General features: G+C 44.5%; 1 protein-coding gene across 2 annotated transcripts in view; it reads right to left on the minus strand.

Annotated features, from left to right (window-relative positions):
• Nucleotides 1-22,740, minus strand: part of PRKCQ (protein kinase C theta) — a 57,311-nt gene that overhangs the window by 9,920 nt on the left and 24,651 nt on the right. For both annotated transcript variants that reach the window (XM_030238507.2, XM_009097448.4), the window contains 11 exons: nucleotides 22,435-22,634; nucleotides 21,154-21,214; nucleotides 19,384-19,546; nucleotides 18,711-18,742; nucleotides 18,529-18,614; nucleotides 17,212-17,341; nucleotides 15,859-15,968; nucleotides 15,608-15,725; nucleotides 14,403-14,578; nucleotides 11,167-11,340; nucleotides 1,332-1,423 (listed from right to left, as the gene is read on the minus strand). In XM_030238507.2, coding sequence (XP_030094367.1) covers nucleotides 1,332-1,423; nucleotides 11,167-11,340; nucleotides 14,403-14,578; nucleotides 15,608-15,725; nucleotides 15,859-15,968; nucleotides 17,212-17,341; nucleotides 18,529-18,614; nucleotides 18,711-18,742; nucleotides 19,384-19,546; nucleotides 21,154-21,214; nucleotides 22,435-22,634 — 1,342 coding nt within the window. The remainder of the gene's footprint in view (nucleotides 1-1,331; nucleotides 1,424-11,166; nucleotides 11,341-14,402; nucleotides 14,579-15,607; nucleotides 15,726-15,858; nucleotides 15,969-17,211; nucleotides 17,342-18,528; nucleotides 18,615-18,710; nucleotides 18,743-19,383; nucleotides 19,547-21,153; nucleotides 21,215-22,434; nucleotides 22,635-22,740) is intronic.

Consider the following 22,740-nt stretch of genomic DNA (forward strand, 5'->3'; position numbering starts at 1 on the left):
GAGCCAAAATTCCATTAGGTTCCCAGAAGGTTTGGAGTGTCTCCAGAAGGCTTGGGGTGATTGTGTTTTACTGATGGGTGATGTGAGATTCCCAAAAGCAGGGGACAATCTGGGATGGGGAGCACAGACAAACTCCCTGCCCAGATTTATGACCTACATTTCAAAGAATCCTGGAATTCTGGAATTATTTAGGCTGGATAACCCCTCTAGCATCAAGTCCAACCATTAACCCAGCACTGCCAAAACCACCACTAAACCACATCCCCAAGTGCCACATCCACATTTCTTGAACACTTCCAGGGACAGTGATCCCACCACTTCCCTGGACATCCTGTTCCAAAGACTGACCACACCAATTTTTTTCTGATTTTGAAAGCTTATCCATAATATGGGCTACCCAGCAGGCTGGTGACTTTTCCATGGAGTTTTTTTTGAGCTTGAAGTCGTTGTTCTCAGCACATTTTGACCCAAAGGACACCACCACCACATCCTGCTGCAAAGAGGCAGCATCAATGTGAAAGTGCTGTCCCAGAAGGGATTGAAACCAGAGGATCATATCCCCCTCCAGTGTGGCACAGCTCTGCTCCTTCAGTCTTCAGTGCATTGGCCCTTAATTCTGGACATTCAAATGCATTTGAAAAATATCATCAAACACTGATTTAAAAGGTGGTGTGGGTTTTTTGTTATTAAATTATTAAATAAAAGTAATTCCTATAGTGGTTTCAATATTGACTTTCAAAATACCTTTTGCTTGCAAAAGGATCAAAAGCACCTTTCATTTATTCTAATTCCTTTATTTACTTTAATCAAAGCTAAATACATATTTAATTCTCTGCTGGTATATTAATTTTTTGTTTAAATTTACCTTTTGTGCTTTTGATGGGTTTTCACTCCACCCCCTTGAACTTTATGGGGAAAAAAGGGAAAATCCCATTACTTTTATCAAACAACAGCTTCACCTCTGACCACTGGGCTGGGAACCTCAGCTTAAGCAGGTCCTGCAGCTTGGCTACAGAGTGTTGAAAAGAAGCAAGGTCATGTCTGAATGAAACCAAGTGTGTGGATGGAGTGTAAAAGTCTTCTGTGGGAGGGAAAAGAGGATGGGAAGTGACTCACTCCAGTCCCTCTGAGCTGGGAGGATGGCCTGTATGGTTTTGTTGGGTTTGGAGACAGCAGGGATAGAGAGGCTTCCAGCACAAGCATCATCCCCACTTTTCAGCTGGGCAAGGTGAAGAGAGGTCAAATAATCTGCCCAGGATTTTCTCTACAGGGCAGTGGCAGAGCTGGGAATAAAATCAGGTCAGGCCCAAAGGCAATGGTAAATGTCTTACGTTGCTCTGGGAAGGTCGAACTTGTGGCAGCTCTGGATGTGGAACATGAGGTCTCCTCCATTGAGGTATTCCATCACAAAAAAGAGGTTTTCCTAGAGAAGGAGACAAGGTGAGAAGAAATAAGGGATGGTGAAGAGCAAGGTGAAAGATTAAATATATATATAAAAAAAAAAATCAAACTGCACAGAAAGCACTCAAAAAGAGGAAGGAAAGTATTACTGTGAGGGGTTTGGAAAGAAAGCAGCCCTTTTTTTAGATTCCTCATTTCTCCTCTTGGTTCCCTAAGCCCATACTCACACTCCCTGCTCTGATTTCTATAAACACCACTAGCAAACACTGCAAAGCTGCAAAAATCCAGCTGGGGCCGTGGATTTTTACCAGCAGAGCTCCAGGCTCACAGAAAGGGGTCAGTGACTTTACAGTGCCTGCACAGCAGGACAGATGGACAAGCTTCTAGGGGGAATAGTGGAAAAGGCAAAAGTCACTCCCAGCTCTCCTCTGGTCCCCATCCCAGTACAGTACCCATCCAGTGGAGTGACTTCAAGCTGGTGTCACCTGCATTCCTGCACAGCTTCTGTGGAGGTCTGACTTATTCAACTCACCAGAGACACCAACGTGACACAGCAATTTGTTTTAAGCACATGCTTGATTTTAAGCCTGAAAGCTGCTCTATGTAACTTGCTGGTGGGGAAAGTAATGAATTAATCATATTTTTAGATACCCATTGAGTACCTGCATGTCAGAGAAACCTGAAAAAAGTCAAGTTCTTGTCCCCAGTTGCAAGAAACCATCAGTTGTTCGACCAGGGCAGTGAAAAACTCTTTTCCTGCCACATAGAAATGATGAAATCTCTCTATATATAATGAGCAGAACTGATCACTGAGGTTTCTTCTCCAATCCTTGATACAGGATCATGGAATCACTGCATGGTTTGGGTGGGAAGGGACCTTAAAAACCCCTAAAGTTCCAACCCCCTGCCATGGGCAGGGACACCTCCCACTAGACCAGGTTGCTCATGTACGTGACACTGATCCTCTCACAGCTTCAAGAGCCAAAACTCACCACCAGAACCCTGCAGAAGCTGGCATGGATTGATCCCTTCCTCTCTGAACTGTCTCTACAAAGCAGAAAGGACGCCTTTTTCTGAAGGAAAAGGATCTGCACACTGAGTTATGGTCCCAGTTTAAGCTTCTGTTGTGGGAATCTCACCTTTTGTGCATAATTGCAGGAATAAAACAAAATGGATGTGGTATTTTTACCCCCTCAAAAGCCTCTCTCTGTTCTGTACACACCTCAAGTCAGTCATCTCTAGGCTATGCTATAAAGTTTATGAATATCTTCCTTGTGTTGCCTATTGCCCATTACATTTTTTTTTTCTGGGGGGGAAATAGTTATTTTCACTTATATTTTCAACAGTTGAAGGTTTTTATCCATAAGATCTAATTTAAGTATCTCTGGAAGCAAGCCAAGGGCTGGCTATGTTAAAAAACCACACAAGTGCTTGTTCCTTTCAAACAACAGCTGTCTGCTCTAATTTGTGCAATTTCTTTAGCCAGATCCTCTTAATTACAGCACTCTTATTTAAATGGACTCACTGGAAACCCCACCTGTCATCCAACAAGCTCAAAGCCAGATCTGGCCTCCTGGGGATAGAATACAAATTCCATCACTAAACCAAATGGGTGCAGGTTTTCAGTGTTTCTTGCACCTGCAGGGGGCTGTGCACATAAATGAGTTTCAGCAAGCAAAAAAGGCCAAAGGAAGGTAGGAAATTTAGTGAAGAAATGTATAAATCTTGGAAGCAACGTGAGCTCAGGAGGCTGTTCAGGAAAATACTTGAACAGATGCTCTTTGGGAAGGTACACAGGGAGGTGATGGGGTTTAGCCAACAACACACCAGCAGCCACATGTGTCCTGCTGGGACTGAAGAAACCTCATGGGGTCTTGAAATGGGCCAGACTCAGCTTTAGTGGGCTGGGAAAGAGAAAACCCCTCAGTTCCCCTGTAAAGACTACTGATTTTGGCTACACCTCATCACACATCTCTAACTGTAACCTTAAATCCTTGTTTATCCAGGAGAATGAGCAGTCATGCTCTGCTTGTTCACAGACCTGAGCAACCCTCGGCTGTACCTGTTTGACTGAACCCAGGGACTCTGACTTGAAACTGGGGACTCTGGCAGCATCCTTGAGGGAAGAAAAGGTGGAGTAACCCCTCAGATTAATTTACATCCACATATACAAACCCTGTTGCTCAACTGCATTAAGCCATGGAGCTGGAGAACACAAACTTAGGAATGTTTAGTACTGAAATTTATGATAGATCAGGTGCTATAGAGTGGTACATAAACCTATTGAAAAGACAGGATCACTCTGACTTTCCTGCTCTTGGAAGGGGCTTGGAAGTTCCCCTTGCTTCTGAAGAAGTGCAGATTCCTGGAACAGCTTGTGAAGGAGAACTGGTTGAGATCAGCCCTACGTCACTATGAGTGGCGAGATGTAACCAAGAAAGGCAAAGTGCAACAACTTACTGGAGTCAGCTTCCTAGATCTGAGATCTACAGAGCCACAGAACACATTAAATATGGGAAGTGGCAAAACCCATTCTTGAAACCACCGAAAATTCAAGGGAGTGCTGGAGGTCAAAGGGTTGGAGTGGCTCAGGGGACGTTCCTGCACACAGGCTCCAGTTTCACTTCCCCTTCTCCTGGGAAAGTTGGCTGATGGCTCCTGCCTGCTGCTGGGAGGCTCTGGAACCTGTCAGCACTTGGAGCAGGCAAGGGGGTTTTATCTGGCTGAAAATGTCCCTGCTCACTGCAGGGCAGCTGGACTAGATGACCTTTAAACCCAAACTTTCCAACCCAAACCATTCTCTGATTCTCAAGGTTCTGCCATGCCCTTATCCCCTGCAGTGGTCCTGATGTCACAGATATCTTTTATGAAAAATCCTTTTGCTAGGATCCTTTTTCCTGAGAAGCTGAGAGGCCTCAGAAAGGAAATGTAAACAATAATTATCTGCTGCTGTGCAATGCAACAAGTGCATCCTTGATTGGTCCCATGTGGTTGTTTTTAATTAATGGCCAACCGCAGTCCAGCTGCCTTGGACTCTGGTCAGTCACAAGATTTTATTATCATTCCATTCCATTCCATTCCATTCCATTCCATTCCATTCCATTCCATTCCTTTCTAGCTTTCTGACTAAATCCTTTCTTCTATTCTTTTAGTATAGTTTTAATATATCATTTTCTTTTAACATAATATATATCATAAAATAATAAATCAGCCTTCTGAAACATGGAGTCAAGATTCTCATCTCTTCCCATGTTGGAGTTGCCTGCAAATTCAACAGTCCTGCCTGTGGATGTTGAGCAAACAAGCAGGAATGTTGTTCCTCAGTGGTGAGACCCTCACAGCTCTGCAGGAGGCTTGGAAAGAGTGACCTGCCCCTCTTGCCCTGCAGGAAGGTGACAGCTTGCTGACCACCTGTGGGACATCCCTGGGGAGCAAATGCTCAAGCCAAACTCTTGGTCATGGTTCTGGATTCACACAACAGAAAACGTTTGGTCTCATGGCAGACCTCAGGCCCATCTTTTGTGACCACAGAGCTCAAGGAAGATTGTAAAGGCCCTCCCTGCACTCAGGGATGGACACTGCACCAGGGTAGTTATAGAATCATAGAAATTTTGAGGTGAAAGGGACCAACAAGGATCATCAAAGTCCAGCTCCTGGCCCTGCACAGGACACCCCTGAGAATCAGACCATGTGCCTGGGAGCATTGTCCAAACACTTCCTGATGAATTTAATACCAGTTGACTTAAGAATATCTGTAGGGGAATATAATATAAGAAAATAAAGATGGTGTAGAAAGTAATCTTACCCTAAGGAGTTGCAGCTGGGCCAATTATCAAAGAACAGGAACAGGCCTGACTTTACCAGGCCACAGCTGCGAGCAATGAGAAGCAGAGTGCTGTAAAAGAGTGGGGTGGCTGGTTGGGAAGGGAACTGGAGTTAGTAGGCTCTTTGTGAAGAAGAAAGAGTCAGTGCTCTGAGGAGCTGCCCATGAGAAACACCGAGAAGCTGTGAAACTTTTGTGATAAGGAGCCAACAGCATAGAACTCCTGTAATAAGGTAACAACAAATATCCATGTATCAGCCATTCCCTACTTCTAGAACATCTTCCAGGGGCTTTCTCCACTGCAGCACTGGGAGCAGGACAAACCCTTTTCTGGGAGGGTGAAATGCTGCTCCTACAGCAGAGCCCTGCAACACGAGGTTGTACAACACGCAGACGTGGCAGCAGTGTCCTGCACAAAACAACACAGCTCCTGCACACAAAATAACACTGCCCCCAGCCCAGCCAGTCCTGCCAGGTGCTGAAAGCCTGGATTACTGCAGGAACTCACTTTGCTGCCCTTTCAATCTCTCAGTGCCTGTGCTGAGCAGAGCTCCTCCCCACAGAGCCACCTGTTCCCTCTGCCTCTCCAGGACCCGGCAGGGATGGGGTTAAACCAACCTGCTCCTGCTCTGCTGCCACTGCTGGGAGAATGAATAGGCACTATCAGAGATGCTTTCAACTTTTTATAAACAATGAGTATAAAGCAGGCAGCATTTAAATTGATCTTTTGAAGGTACATCCTTTAACAGGCTCTTAAAATCCTTTAACCAGCTGGAAGCCCTCCAGAGCACTTTTCTGCAGAGATTTTCAGGTTTTGTTTCCTTTGCATTTTGAAAGCACTTGCATACATACAAATACACAATTTAACACCATTTACTGAGGAGCAAAAATTCTTCTTCCCAGGGCTTCCAGGAGGATGAATGTCAGAATAATTAATGCTGCAGGACAGTGTGGCATTACCTGTGTTTAGATCAGTTACCCTAACAAATATCTCCATGTGGAGAAGGCTCCAGATCAAGTGACCTAATCCTGCATTCCCATTGAACTAGGCTGTTCCTGGCCAAGAGAAAGGCTGGACATGATGCAATTCCTGCAGCTGGCTCTGGTCTCACCTTTTAATTCAGCTCAGCACAGTCTGAGTGCTGATGCACACCTTGAATCTATTTTATTTCATGGGATAGTTGGCAGCCAAAAGCCTCTCAAGCCTTTTCCACCACTTCACTCAGTGCTGTAACCCATCAGAGCATCCCATCCAGTGGGAAAGAGGGCAATGCAGTCCTCACTGTGTCCACTGTCACGAGGAACAGCTAACACAGGGTTACTCCTTCCTAGGAGGTGACTACAGGCATTCACTTGCACTGGAATTTGCACCAGAGCAATCCAAGCTTTAATTCTGTTCTCTGGTTTAAAGACTTTCCCATTCTCTTGTGTAATATCAGCCTATCTTCTGGAGATGGCAGCATTTCTTACAGCTGCCCAATAATCCAGCCCAGCCCCTGCTCTCACTGTTAATTCCTTGTTCTAATCCTTGCACTGTCAGCATTCCTAGATGTGTGTTGAGCTGCTCATTTGGGATGCTCAGCCTGGCGTGCCCATCTGCTTGGTACAAAGCATAGGAACATATTTTTACACATAAATAAAACACATTTGCAGAGAGGAAGGTGCAGACTTCGAGCTCTGAGATCCCAAGACCTTTACTCACACTCAGAGCAGACAGAGTCCATCACTCACTGATAACTGAGGCACTATCAGCCCAGGTCTTGCAAGAGGAAGTGGTTTTCCCTATCAGTGACCAGCAGAATCTTGGAGAGAGACTGATTTTCTCAAGGCTAGAGAAAGATTTGTCTGAAGTTTTGCACATTAAAAAAAAATAAATAAAAATCACCAGACCAAAAATGAAACAAAAGTAGCCAAATCTATGAAAAGTAAATACTTTAGCAGCTGAAAAACAGAAAAAATTAAATGTTTTTATTTTAGGAAGTAATTTTTTATTTCAGGATAAAGTGCAGCTAGACTGCAGATTTTTAGAGATCTCAGGCAAAGCTGAATGCATTTTGGGCTGATTTCCCTCAGGCTGGACAATGGGGAGGCAATGACAATATGTGTATTGAATATGGCAATCATCTTTTACTTAAAAAACCCCACAGTTGAGCTGTCCTCCTCTTTTCCTGGCCAATGCCTTCCCCCAGTTCACACCACGTGGGCTGACATCAGCTAGAAATGTCTTACAAAAACTTCACATAATTGATGTTATAATTACAGCTGCTCACACCTTCTCTGGCACAACCTTGTGGAAATCCCAAAGCTCTGCTGAGGTGTTGCTATTTCTGCTAAACCACGTTGAAATTTTGGCCAAGATCCAACAAGACCTTGCCAGTTTTCCTGCCTGTTGGTTGCAAGAGGCAAAATCCTCAAAGCTTTCCTAAAATTTCCCATCAGCTGCTTCAAATTTGGCCCTGAATCAGATTTTTTCCAAGCTCAAAGTACTCTGAATACTACAGGAATGGACAGATGTTTCCAAGCTGATGTTTCACCCCAAGAAAATGTAGGAGGATGGAGCTAGGAATGTTCAGGAGGTCCATGGCACCACCAGGCAGAGGAGCTGAACATCCAAAGGGTCTGAAATGCCCACGTGCCAACCCCATGCTCTGATCCAGGGCAAAAAAATCAGCCCTGCCCCTCAAGATCCAGTAACAGAGAAAAGAAAACTGAAATCATGCATGGGAAAAAAAAATAATTCAGGAATTGAAGTAACCTCTGAGGAGATATTTTACTGAGAAATCTGAAAATACTCATGGAAAACAGAGACAAAGAATTTTCAATTTAGGACCACAGTCCTGTTTTACAATTATTTTCTCCTCCTTGCCAGTGTAAGAGATTTTTCAGGCAGTATTAAGCACACAAGGGCAACAGAGGGTGTGAAAAAGGCTCACCACCAGGAGAAAACATATAATACAGCAGTAAAGCAGAAAATAAACATTTCTGTAATATTTTCTTTTAAATTGCAGTAACGATTACTTCTCTTTTGGGTTGAGATAATCTTCTCTGTTGCTATTTTGTGCTGCAAGTCAAAATGCCTCAAGATTTAATTTGCATTTAGGTAAAGAGTATTAATAAAACTTGGTCAATGAAGTAAAGAAACAGAAATAAAAGTGACTTTCAAAAAAGGGAAGCCTATTTTTATGGCAGAAGATCAGTGAAATGCAAAAAAGAATAAAACATAAGCTCTGGGATGCTAGTCACTCTTTTGGCATTACTGATTTTGGGATTTCACAGAATTATAAACATCTTTTTCCTCCTCTTTAACATAACAGCATCATTTAAAATCAAATACAGCAGAATAGCTCTTTGAGCTTATTGTTAAAATTCAGAGTATGTAATTATGACAGCGGAATATCTGAATACAAAGATGACCGCAGTAAAATAAAACAGAAAAAAATTCAAAAAGAGATTGGACAAAATAACCCCAAACACTGTGGGTTTGCCTTTATTCTCATGCAACAAAATAAGAAAAGTATTCTGAGTTTTGAAAGCACTGATCATTCAGACTCCACCAGAACAGGGAGGGGCATTAAGTGCCTGGTGCCATCTAAAACCTGTCTGAAGAGTTATCCAGATTTATATAATTGAGCAGCCACTCATTACCTGGGTGGAGGTGAGGAAGAAACTCATCCCAGAGCTCAGAGAGCTGCCAGCAGATTAAAGGACTTTTTTTTCCCCTCTGGAAACATGTGGACTATTGAGATCCTTCTTTTGGTGGAGGAGTATTCCTGTTTTTACTGTCTTTTGCAGAGACACTCGGCACCTGGAGCAGCTCAGGTAAGCCAAAGCATGAGGGATTCAGAAAGGCATTGGCACATATGTTTCAGTTTGAAACTACTTATCTATCCAGTGAAACTTCAAGAAACAAAAAAATGTTGTATTTTCCATATTAAAATCCATAGAGGGACTCTACACAGCAGTGCTGTGGCTTCTGCCCATGGCAGGGGGGTGTGAAACAGGTGATCTTTAGGGGCCCTTCCAACCCAAACCACTCCATGATCCTAAAATGATTGCCATGAAAGACATTCTGACAACCACTGTGCTTTGAGCCCTGGAAGACCATCCAAGGTTGTCACAGCTCCCAGCTCTGGGTGACTTTCCTGCCCTGAGTGATCACTTGCAAAGGTCAGGGGAGAAAATCAACCAGAGCCCAGAGCCTCTTTGGCCTGGGCAGCCCCATCCCAGCTCCTCTCTCTGTGGAGCCAAGAGGGGCAGATCACACAGCTCTAAAGAGGCAGTGATGGCTTGGGATGAGGTGGATGGGCATTCTTTCTCCATGACAGCAGGGCAATTCTGTGCTGCTGCCCTGAAGTGTTGAAAAAAAATCATCTGGCTTTTTGAGCCTGGCACCCATGAATTTTTCAGGCACTCATTTCTTTTCCATCCTTCAGGTTTCCTTTCAGGGGCTGGAAGCACCCCCTAAACAGTCAGTAAATCCCACCTGGATCCTGACACAACTCCATTTGGTCTCTCCTTTTTTTCCTGTGGTCTCATGAAGGAAGGGGACACTTGCATGCCTGCACTGCCTGAACCCAGGGCTCCAGACTGTCCCTGCTGTACCTTCCTGACCCTGACCTACAGCTCCCAGACCAGGCTGGGCACAGACAACATGGTTCTGCTGCTGGCTTCAGTCAGCATCCCTCTGGAGAAACAGACAGAATTCCCTGGAGTAAAACTCCCTCCTAGAGCTGTGACTGCTGTGAATGTTTTATCTCTTCAATTAAATCTTGATCTTCTTTGCTTTTGGAGTTGTGGCATTTATATTTTCCTCTGAGAACCAGCCTTCCTCAAGTAGGGAGTTAATTCCTTTCCTTGCCAGGCAAGGATTCATTCCCAGCACACATTATCCCACTGTCAGTCCCAAAGGGGTTAAATACAAATGCCTGGGCTCAGTGTCACATCACCTACAGCAGTTCCCAGACATTGCCTGTTATAAATTTAACCTGTCTTTAAACAGGTGCCACATCCCACAGATGACTGGGGTGTACCACAGAGGTTGTATTTGTTCCTCCTGACCCTGCAGAAGAACCTCCCACTGGGCAGGTCCTCACCTTACACTGAGCAGTGCCTTGTGCCACCAAACCCTGGGGCTGAGCAGGGACTGGGAGCATCCAAACAAAACCCTGAACAAGCAGCCATGAGACAGTGCTGCTCTGAATTTGAGATAAGAGTTATCAACCATCTCTCAGGAATGGTTTGAATAGGTTGGGCAGAGAAGACAAACTCTAAAACTTCCATGGTTTCTTTCTATCTTTTTCTTTCTTGTGTTTGCTTTGGTGTTAAGGCTATTGGTTGTGGTTCTGGGAAGTTGAGCAGTTGTTGGCATGTAGGACCATGAAAATATGTGTATTCCTTAAATGTCCCTTCAGTTTTGGTTTGGAGTCACAAGCAAAACTTCAGGAGCTCTGAACTGCAGAACCACCAGTGTCTGCTACCATTTAACAGCAACTGGGGCAAAGAAGTGAATGACAGCATGTTTATCCTCCAAAACCAGGATTTCTTCAGTTGGCTTTGATCCAGGCTAGCTGCAGCACAAAGCTCCATGGGCCAAAAGGTTCAGGTAACACATCAGTGTGAGCACATCCTTACCCTGGCTGTGGGTGTGGCCTTGGCACTCCCTTGGCCCAGGGTACCAGGATGCAGATTTCAACAGCAGATTTTACCTCAATGACTCTTGGATGCCATAATCCTCAAATACATCATCCCAGCCCCAGACTGATGTGAGGAAAGTAGATTAAATTTCTGGAGCTGTTTCCCCAGTGCTTAATCTGAAGATCCCTTCCCTGAGCACCACTTCATGTCCCAGGTGGACCCCAGCAGGCTGAAGCCCTTCACCAAGCATCTGTATTTGAGTAAAGCATTCTCAGCCTGTGGAAAAAGGTGGCAGATGCTTGTCTTACCTTGGTCTGGAAGGTGCAGAAGACATGAGTGAGGAATGGGTGCTCCCAAGCCAAGGAGAGGACTCTCTTCTCCACCATGGTGCACTCAACGTCATCATCCATCAGCACCACGTCCTTCTTCAGGGCTTTCACAGCAAAATACTGGTCTGTGCTCTTCAGCTCAGCCAGGAACACCTGAAATGGAAACAGCTGCTCAGAAAGAGGGATTATCTCCTCTCAGAACAGCCATGTGAGGGTGGGAGCTGAGCTCCTGGGAATTCACTGGGGTACACCATAAAAACCTTGATGCTTAAGGCCCCACTCTGCCATTAAGGACTTTGAGTTTGCTCCCCACACCCAGAATAGTTTTATGAAGTTGAGCCCTGGAGAAGGATGTGAAGTTCTTGTCAATTAGAGGAGCAGGATGGGTGGACAGGACATGCCAGAGAGCCAAACACCTCTGATAACAGAAACCATCCTCATGCAAATGCTCCTCAGATACATTTCCTGTTTTCTGATTTCAAATAATAAAACACAGAATTTTGCTTTGTCAGCATTTGAAATGCAAATACCCTGCACCAGATCTTCAGCAGGTGGAAAATGATGTCCACCAGTAGTTGGACTGGTTTTATATCAGATGTCTTTCTCTCCTTCCTCTCAGTTTTCAGGTCTGAGCACACAGGCTGGGTCCCCCGTGCTTTTGCAGGAGTTCTTCTCTGAGAATAGGAAAACACCTCCCAGAGGAGTTACAATTTCTGCCTATTTTTATAGGCAGGGAAAATGAAACCCAGAGCAGCAGAGAAGGGTTTTCTAGAGACCACAGAGCAAAGAAGTCTCTCCTGGAAGGCAGTGACAGTCCTGATCTTCACACTAACAGCCTGCTGACTCTGTTCCTATAGACTGAATAAATGTGTAAGATTCATCAAAGAGGTCTTTGAAGTTCTCTGCCAGACACTATTTACTGAGTAAGCTCAGACACATTTTAGCCCTGACAAAAGTTTTATTTACTCTTTTGGCTACTGCTGCATTTCACTTTGTAGCACCAGACAGAGAGTAGAGCCTAGAGCCTCCCTCTGTCTCTGCACTGAATGACCAGAAATGCTCACAGTGCTGATGCTGCAGGCACCCTTTTTACCCTCATGTTTGTGCTGGGCACTGCTCTCCTGGGGAATGAATGTGCTGCATTTGTGACTTCGGCTGTGGCTTCCAAGGAGCAGGGAGGCAATGCCAGACCACATCCAGAGGTGGTGGTGGGAGATATCCTCATGGACCTGCCCCTCAGCCTCCCAGGATCACACAGGGCTGGAGAGACCCCTCAGGCACTGAGATGTGCACACCCTGTCCCCTCTATGGGGAAGTGAATCTCTCTCCGAGCAAATGAGGGCACCAGGAGCGACAACAGCACAGGAAACTCGTGGGTGAGTTTTTGTTGCAGAAAGGCATGAAATGGCCCATCCTCTCCACACCCACAGTGTGCACTTCAGAGAGATGCAGAAGCTTAAAGAGTCCATGTCAGCACGAGGGCTAAAACAAGGTACAGAATGTGCTTCAATGGAGGCATTCAGGGCTTGAGTAGATGAACACCTGAACAACCTCATCTCACGAGACCTTTCTTGAGGAAGGGTTTCGATAAGAAGACCTCCAGAGATCCTTTCCTTCCAATAAAAATGTTTCTATTATATCCATGCTCTTGATTTTAGGTTAGTCTGGAATGCTGGTTTGGGACACTCAGGTTTAGCTGTGAGATGCCTCAGCTCTGGTTCCCATGCAAACTGTGGACATGACAAGTAGACACAACACTTTTTAGTGGAAAATTTCCCTGTCCATTGAGTTGGAAATAGATGGTCTTTAAGGCCCCTTTCCACCCAAACCATTCTATGAGTTTATTTCTTTCTAGTATGAAAGGCCAACACAGGAAATATTTCACCAGTTGAGGAACTGGCTGCAGCAATTGCTCCAGATCACTTAGCAGGCAAAAAGCAGCCCTTTGTCAAGGCAGTTTCCCCCCTTGGAAAGATGTGGGATGTGGGCAATGTGATCCATACTCCTTCTCCTTACTGGCTGTGAAAACACAATGGGGAGTCCCTCTGAAATTGCTTCTCTCAGCTTTGTGCTGGCACTGAGTAACTTTAGTCCCCTCCCAGGGGATATCTGCAATGGGGAAGAACAACCCACAATTCACCAGGATTAATGAATCCACTGAAAACAGGTGGTTCTTGTTTCAAAAGCACAAATTCTTGGCTGCTGCAAAATTTGCTTTGGGCTCCAGCACAGATCAGAGCTGGAAGGAGCAGTTACTGCTCCCAGCTGGGACCTGCTGCTCTGGAGAGCAGAGCTGAACCACACTCAGCTTCTCAGCTCATGCTTCCACCTCCCTGTGAAGAGGGAGAGCACAGAGACCTTCCCCACCAGCTCTCTGGGCATATCCTGGATCCATCAACCTGCACAGAAGGGGAAGTCGAAACCCTACCTGGGGCATTTCTGTCCTGTCATGAGAGAGCAACTAAGGGGGCAGGGAGAAGGACAAGGCAAGGAGAAGATGGAGTTCAGGATTCAGCCATGCCAGAGCAAGGATTCTTTGAAGACTTGGAGATTTATCCATCGTGTGGCAGCAGGACCAGGGCAGTGACCTGTACTGGGCACTGGTGAGGCCACACCTCAAATTCTGCATTCAGCTCTGGGTCCATCACTACAAGGAAGACACTGAGGTGGTGGAGGATGTCCAGAGAAGGAATAGAGCTGGGGAAGGGTCTGGAGCATAGAAGGGGCTGAGGGAGCTGGGAAGGGGCTCAGCCTGGAGAAAAGGAGGCTCAGGGGGGACCTTGTGGCTCTGCACAACTCCTGACTGGAGGGGACAGCTGAGGGGGTCAGGCCCTGATCCCAGGGAACAGGAACAGGACAAGAGAGAACTGCCTCAAGTTGTTCCAGGGGAGGTTGAGATGGGATATTAGAAAAAGTTTCTTCACTGATCAGACATTGGAAGGGGCTGCCCAAGGAAGTGGTGGAGTTACCATCCCTTAAAGTGATCAAAAAACACTTGGATGTAGCCCTTGGGGACACAGTTAGTGGTGGACTTGGCAGTGCTAGGTTAGCAGTTAACCTTGGAGGTCTTTTCCAACCTAAATGATTCCATTAATGCCAACCAAATGATTCCATTCCATGTTTTTCCCTAAGTGTCCCTTCAAACCAGATGTTATTTAGAGCCACACAAAGCAACGTGCAAATGCACACGGTGGTGTCCCAGTCCCAATGCTTACCTTGCCAAAACTGCCCTTCCCCAGCATCTTGTGCAGGACAAAATCTTCAATGGTCAGTTTTAACTGCACTTGGTGCTCCTGCTGTTCCTGGGACTGTTCTCCCAAGTCTGACTCTATGAGAGACTCCCCTTTCACTGTGCCCTCCACTGGAGTCTCCCAGGAGATGCCTTGTGGCTCTGCAACACATATCAAAGCATTCAAATAAACCCCTGGACAGGAGTAGAAAATCCCCAGAACACTCACAGGTATTCTGCTTAGAGGTTTAAAAGGGTATTTTAGACAAATGGAAGTGTGGTGGCCATCTCTGAGTAGATTGGCTCTGCTCCCACACTGCTTTCTCTCCAGAGGAAACTTTACTCCAGTGGAAACTGCATCTTCTTCAGCTGCTTTTTTTAAATTTACAAAATACTTTACAAACTCCTTCATCTGTCTTTCTGTTTTATGGCACCAAATCCTTTATTTCTGGCCACCTGTCTTCTCCAGTCCTTCTTGCTGCTTGCCATTATGATGCAGCTTCATTTTCCAAGGTATTTTCAAAACCCTAGGCAAATCTAGGTGAAAAGGTGGGATGGCATTTTCATACTGTGCTCCTGCTCAGGATGTGAAGCATTCCAGATGAACCATTCCAGCCAGCCTGGAGAGGAATCACTCTGAGTTTTTTCAATACTCCATTAACCTGGATTTACAAGAACTTTTAAGAGATATTGTCCCTCACTGGATTTATCCTGTTGCTGCAACTGCTCTAAAATGCTGAACACTACTCAGCAGAAAAACTGACCCACATGTGAAACAGATGTGAAACCACCTGAGGCTTTGCTGTTTCACATCAGCACAGCCAGTTCTACTTGTAGAACAGAACACAAATAAACACAGATGGGGACATCATTTATTTCTCCTTGGGGTCCAAAGGGCACAGTCTCTCATTTACCCTCCCAAACATCTGCTCTTGTACCACAGAGGGCTGTGATACCTAGATCAGCTCCTAGTGAGTGAAGTGAGGTCCATCAGTGGTTTTCAAAGCTACTGGAATTCAACCTCCACCCAAAAATATGAAATCAGAAAGAAAATTGGCCATGGTGATCAGAAGGATTCCAAATATCCTGTTTAGAGCTTGGCAAGAAATTCCCCACTCGTGTCACCTCCAACTCCCCAAGTACCAACCAAACATCAACAAAGCTCTCCCCTGTATCACCAGGAGGAATTACCTTTTTTTCCTGATGGTGGCAAGGCCTGAAGTGGTGTCACATCCTTCACAGGAACTGGGAAGCCGATTTCCAGAGGTCCATCCCTGGAGATCTGTTCACTGTCGCGCTGGCAGCGAGCCTGGGACACAGAAACCAGCAAAATTTTGAGCCAAAATCACGCGCCAAGCTTATGAACAGCACCGTGACTTCTTGAGTGTGACGCACAAAAGCCAAAATCTAGAAGAGCATCTAAAAATGCTTAAACTATTTACCTGCTGAGTGCTCTCTATCATTGCCAGAGCTTCAGCCATCAGTTTTTGGTTCACTCCACAAAGATTTGCTACTTTTGCCTGGCACTTGTGGTGGACGTTCATGCCACATGCTGAAAGAGAGAACACGAGGTGTCAGGACAATGAAGGCTGCAAAGGTTTGGGCAGGACCAAGTGCTGGCCAGGGACAGAGATCAGCCACCCAAAAAGTTCTTGAGAACTCAGCTAGTTTTTTGGTTCCCTATGGAGACTATTTTTGTATTTTCTTCTGGCCAGAGGTTGCATTTCCACACCCATCAGCCTCTGCAGGTACAGGTTACTAAAACTACAAGGCATTTTCTCAGAGATAAACTGTTATCACAGAAGAGGATCCTCCCATTGGTTTGGAATTATGAAGACAGTGAAATGTCTTGGACAGTGGAAATTGAGCTTGCAAATTCATAGTGGGGGGGATTTGGGGATATGAACAGTGCCACTGTGATGTTCTTTGTCCCTTTGGGAAGAAACTCATCATCCTTCTGGATCAAATATGTCTCATCACATGGACAGTTGTCCTCATTCTTGAAAGAAGATCCTCCTTGAAGGACAGTCCTGTAGACCACTCCTTCACCCTCCTGGGTGCTGTCGGAACCCAGGACATTGCTCTGACTGCCCTGGAGGACTTGAGACCCTGGCAGGGGGCTCAGAGACCTTGGCATGGAGTCAAAACCACCTGGGCCTTTGATTTTAGCCATGGAAACAATTCCCAACTTTGTGTGAGGAGTTACAAGCCACAAGAGTTTGAGTAGAATGACAGTGAATTTGTCACAGGGTGAAAAAGTAGAATTTTGGGGATTTAGAATGGGGGTTCAAGAGTCAAGATGGAGGAATCTGGGTGTGTCCTGTCCTTCTTCTCCTTCTTGTGCTCCATCTTCTGGGTGATGGTGACACTTTTGAATTGGCTTAGAGTAGAGACAGACTGTCTAACACAGGTGATGGTATTGGGAAATGATTGTAAATAAAGCACACGTAGTTCTTAGTATAAAAAGCCAACACCAGCCCAAGGGCAGGGACTGTGCCACAACCCGACCTGCTGGACAGATCTCAGCAGGGCAGAGAAAGAATGGAACAGATAAGAGAAAATAAACAACCTTGACAACCAGAGCTGAGGAATCTCAACTTCTTAGGTCGTGGGAATGGGAAAAAAGACTTTTAATACCTCAGGGTCATCTCAACCACAGAAACCCTCCTGGGTGCCACCTCACACTGCTTTTGCAGAGAAGGGCAATAAATGAGGTTTGGATTTTCAGACTGTCACCCTCCAAAGACAACGACCCCTCCCATGCTCAGCTGGTGCCACCTGGGCCAGGGACTCACCGTCACACTTCAGCCCCTGCCGTGCCAGGCCCCAGAGGAGGGTGCCACAGTGCTCACAGAAGGTGGGGCTCTTGTAGTTGTACACTTTGAAGCGGTGGGGCATGTCGATCTTGAACCTCTCCTTGTGGAACTGCAAGACAAAAGCCAGGATGAAAATCCACTCCTCGTTTCCACCTCAGTTCCGTGTGGAAAACCAAACATGTACCACAGAAGCTGGTTTCTCTACTGCTCTTTTATCCTTGGGTATGACTGCCAAGCAGAAATTGTTTGTCAGGCACACAAACCCAAATTTTGATACATAGTGACTGCAATTCAGAGGGAATTGGGTCATTTCATCCCTGGCCTTGACCAAAGGACTGCTTGTGCCTCATTAACATACCCAGGCTCCCCTAATACTCAGTGGGAAAACATTGGTACTTTTAAAAATCATTCACCTCATTCTGCAATGGATGCCTACATTTGTTGTCATGAAACACTCCTTGGAAGAGCCTGTTGTAATTCTTTTAGTATGAAAGGTGATGACAATGTTGGTTACATCTACCCTGGAGGTGTCAGAAGAGAAGGGAGAGCAATCTCATCTATAAAATTGTAGAAGGAGAACAGGAGCCAGGGTGGGACTGAGAGTATACAGATGTAGGACACAAGGTAAAAGGAATAGTCCTCTCAGGAGTTTAAGATCTGTTTTTGCCTACCAGAAAGAAAATTTTAGAATAAATGGACATGCGAAAAATAAAGCAAATAACAGTGGAGAGATCAGATCTCCCACTGACTGTTTCAGATAACACAAGCACAGATTTGTTCAGGCACAAATCTGAAAATTCAGCCTCATGTCCAGCCTAACATTGGATAGTGAAGAGTTTTCTCCAGGAAATCTCCACCTCGTGTCCATGACTTCCCTCTGAGTTATACTTTATGCATTAGAAAAATGTCAGTTCTGATTCAGCAACTGCTTATTCTGCAGCTGCATTTGAGTAAATCTTAAGTAGGAGGTAATGAAATCACTGGGAACATAAAAAGCAAAGGGCACAGATCAGATCACAGAGTCCTTAGCTAAGTAGGTCCTTTGGCTTCATCAGAAGCTGCTTTGCAGTGGTGTGGGAGAGATCTGAATGACACTCAAGATATTTTAAAGGGAATCAGAAAAATAAAATAAAATAAAATAAAATAAAATAAAATAAAATAAAATAAAATAAAATAAAATAAAATAAAATAAAATAAAATAAAATAAAATAAAATAAAATAAAATAAAATAAAATAAAATAAAATAAAATAAAATAAAATAACAGCAACAATAATAATAATAGTAATACAACCTACCATTGTTTCTCTGCTATTGATTGCTGATCCTGTACACTTGGCTATTACTTTGTCAATGCACTTCTTATGAATGGCAGCATTACATTCTGCAACAGTAAGGGTGTCATGGTGTTAATAAAGAAATTTCTTAAAAAAATATTAAGTAAATAATGACAATAAGAAAACAAAAGAGAGTTTCTTACGTCTGCATTGATAGCCTTGTTTATTCAGACCCCTGAAATGAACAGAGCAGTGGTTAATCCTGAGTTGTCTGAAAGCCTCCGTAGAAGAAAGGAGAGCAATAATTATCAAAGAAGGAGAACAAAATTGCTTTGCTTTTTATCACTCTTTGTAGGGATTATTTAATTTCATTATCCTCATTTAATCTGATGGTGGAGTGATTCTCTATGGTTCTCACAGCCTTTTCAGCACACATTCACATCCTGAATTTCATGATATCCCAACAGCAAACTGGACCAATGAGAAATGCCTGTGCATTTCACCAAACCAAAAAATATTTGTAAAAAATAAACTAAAAAGTGAGGGGAATTTTTCACAGTTGGAATTAGAACTGCAAACCACACCCTTAAAGTGATGCAATAACTCTACACATAAGATGCCAAGGGTCTTCCAGGAGGAGCACAGATATTTAACAGGGAATCATGGAATCTTTTAGGTTGGAAAAGACCTTTAAAATCATCCAGAAAAGACCTTAAAAATCATCCAGTCCAACCATCAATCCAGATCTCGCCCATGTTGCCCAAATGTTGCCCATTTCCATGTCCAACACTAAACCCCGTTCCCAAGAGCCACAGTGACACCAGAACTGGCTCCTGGGGTTGAAAGGAGAAGAAGCCCAGATCCTTTTCCATTTACCATACAAACTCGTGGCACACAGAGCAGAAGGTGGGCTGTGGGAAGAAGGTGGCTGTGAACTCGTGGCACTTGACGTTGTGGATTTTGGCCTGTTTGATGGCTCCCCTGCGCTGGTGCAAGGAAAAGAAGCTTTCAGTCTCACAGTCAGCCAGGTCCTTTGCATCTGGGAGGAGAGGAAAGGTATTTAAGTGTACCCTGTCCTGATCAGGTGCCATCAGAAAATGCAGTTGCTCAAATACTACCTGACTGAAGCTGATGATTTACTCATGGTAATGAATACTCAAAGAAATACCATTTAATGAAACCCACAAAAGTCTCATTTGAATGGTTTTTATCCACCATTCCTACACTAAAATGACTTTAGACTTGGGACACTGAGCTCTCTTGACTATTCATGACATTGCTCTTGAAACCTAGAACAAAAATTCCCAAAGAGAGGTAATTTAAACATAAAATTCTGACTTTGTACGGCACTGAAGAAGCTCACCCTAAAAAGGATGAAATTACATAAAAATTAATAGTTACTGATATATGGACACAAACACACATGTGTATGTGTGTGTGTGTATATATTTATGGGTACTTAACAGAATCCTTTCTGTATGCATATATATGTGTCAGTAAGCAGATATTTATGTCCCAGGATATTCTTGTTATTTTTCCATGCCAAAGAACTTGCCTTGCTGTTTGCTGTGCCCATGCTGTTACTCACAGTTATTTTAGCTTTTTGGGACAGCCAACAAACCAATTCTGACTTCACGTGCTCTTCTATATGTGCTTCTGCCTACAAATCTGATATTCACAGAGAAAATCAATCTCTGTTTAGTTTCACTCCTGCACTGCACAGTGAGTCACTCAGGTAACCTGTAGGAACTGGCTCCCTGTGTGATCTGATGCTGATCTTGATATTTGTTATAGAAGCACAACTTGCATTTTCTCTTCTTTGGCCTCCCTAACACCTTTTAATACACAAACAGCAGTCCAGTCTACATTAAAGGTAGGGATGGTTAGGAAAATATCAGCATGGCCATGGCTGCTTCTCTGTTTCTATAAATGGAAGAACCTTCCAGGTATCTGCACCTCACAGCTACATCCTACACCTGAGGATATGAGAATTCTGGCAACAAAGATGGGAGAATAAGACCAAGCATTTGAATTAAACCTATTTCCTTCAACAAAGCAGAATGCAGCCCTTTCTACAAAAAATTTTCCCTACTAGCCAACCTGAGGCTTTTTCCTGAGGCCGTTCCCTCTCCTCCTGTTCCTGTTCCCTGGCAGCACAGCCTGCCCCCATGGCTGTCCCCTCCTGGCAGGGACTTGTGCAGAGCCACAAGGTCCCTCCTGAGCCTCCTTTTCTCTGGGCTGAGCCCCTTTCCAGCTCCCTCAGCCACTCCTGGTGCTCCAGACCCTTCCTCAGCTCCATTTCCTTCTCTGGACGTGCTCCAGCCCCTCCATGAATTTCTTGCAATACATAAAGCAGAATTATTTCAGAGGGAGCTGCCTCCTTATGTATCTGTTCTGTCTTGTTTAGCATAATGGGAATATCTGCCATTTAGTGGTAAACCAGCCAAAAAAATCTGCCTTGCAAATCACAGAAGAATAGTCACCACACAATAAAAAATCCCTTTTCTGGAGTTTTCATTTCAAGCAGTTAATGTTTGTTGTTATGGATCAGTCAGTAATAACATAGGCACTGCTTTTAGTGAAGACACCATGTGTGCCCCACAGCCCAGAAATCACAGCTATAAATTAACAAACAGCATCACTTGCCACTTATTTCCAGGAAATATCTTGCATTCATCAGCATTCGCCCTTGAGGCTTCAGTTCGAGCTGGTTTAGATAAGTGAAAAACAAGAAAAAAAGTCCATTAAACAGTCATTCAGAGAAGGGAAAATCTTTTCAGATGACTTTCAAGCAATCTCCTTTTCCCAGTGGGAACTGATGAATAGCAATGAATGCTAATTTTCAGGTTGCTCATACCCATCAGAGGCAACAAGGTAGGGTAGGAGCAACTACAGAGAGAGGAGGGTTGATCACATATCAAACAGTCAGAGCAGCGTGATAGGAGAGATGAATGAGATTAAACCACAGATCCACCTGCCTGTAGATGTAGGCAGTCTTTTAGACACCAAATTAGGACCACCACTACCTACAGAGAAAACCTGTTCCCAATGGATCCTGCAAGGGGAAAGTGGAAGAAGTTCAAAAAACCCAGTCAGCTTCAGACAGGTGATGCTGAAATCTTTTAGGCACTCAGTTCTGCAAGTCTAACTTCTTTACAGTCAACCTGAGGGATGCTACAGGCTCATTATTGTGGTGCCATGGTCTAGTTGAGGTGTTGGGGCTGGGTTGGACTCAATGATCTTGAAGGTCTCTTCCAATCCAGTCATTCTGTGTGATTCAGGCATTTTTTAGGGCCTCCCCTCTGGACTTGGCAATTCCCACCTACCTGACTCATCATCCATAAGTTCTTTGGAAATCTGAATCCACTGGACTATGTATAAGCTGGATACTGCATTTTAAGGATTTCTGCCAGGATCTTTCTTGCTTGGACTAGCAGGGAACACAACCTTACATTCAGCATTCTTGTGAAGACTGTTCAAATTTACACCACCATAACTTCAGTGATTTTTAAGGAGTTGCTCTGACATAACTCTGAACTCAGGCAGCTGTGAATCAGCTACTTGATATCAGATAAAATTTTTAAAGCTGTTTCCCCAGAGAACATAAAATAACTCATGTTCAGCCAGTCATACTAACATTTGTTCCCAGTGGGTTTTGTCAGCAAAGATTAATACGTGGGCACAGCTCACCTGAAGCAGGATCCTCACTAGCACAGGACAGGTTTCAATTAAAATAAAAGTGCCAAGCTCTTCTCTTCTGACAAGTCTCTCCCTCAAGTCACACCCAAGTAGTCTCAAAACATTATTCCAGCCAGTCCCCACTGTGCTGCTGGTGACAGCCACAGCCTGGCACGGACACAAGGACACCTCCCCTTACCCTGCAGCAGCTCCCCAGCACATCCTGCAGGAAAAGAGAGTGATGCTCACCCATATCTCTGTCTTCCCATTGCTCTTTTTGCACTTCTCTGCCAGCACCTTCAGCTCCACTGTGGTCTCTGAGACCATTTCAGCACTTTTGTCCTTGACCACGATGTGCATGACCCGGCCATTGTTGATATGGGCATCAAAAGTGCTGTTCCAGGGTGGGTACATGGTGGGCTTCTTCTGCACATAGACCTGGCCATTCTCTGTTGAGAGAGAAAACACAAATCCATGCAGCGAGGGCAGTTCATGAGACCAAATACAGACATCTACCCTAAAAAAGGTAATTTTCACCCTTGATTCCAAGTTCTG

This window comes from Serinus canaria, chromosome 1A, assembly GCF_022539315.1.
Source record: "Serinus canaria isolate serCan28SL12 chromosome 1A, serCan2020, whole genome shotgun sequence".
NCBI lineage: Eukaryota > Metazoa > Chordata > Aves > Passeriformes > Fringillidae > Serinus > Serinus canaria.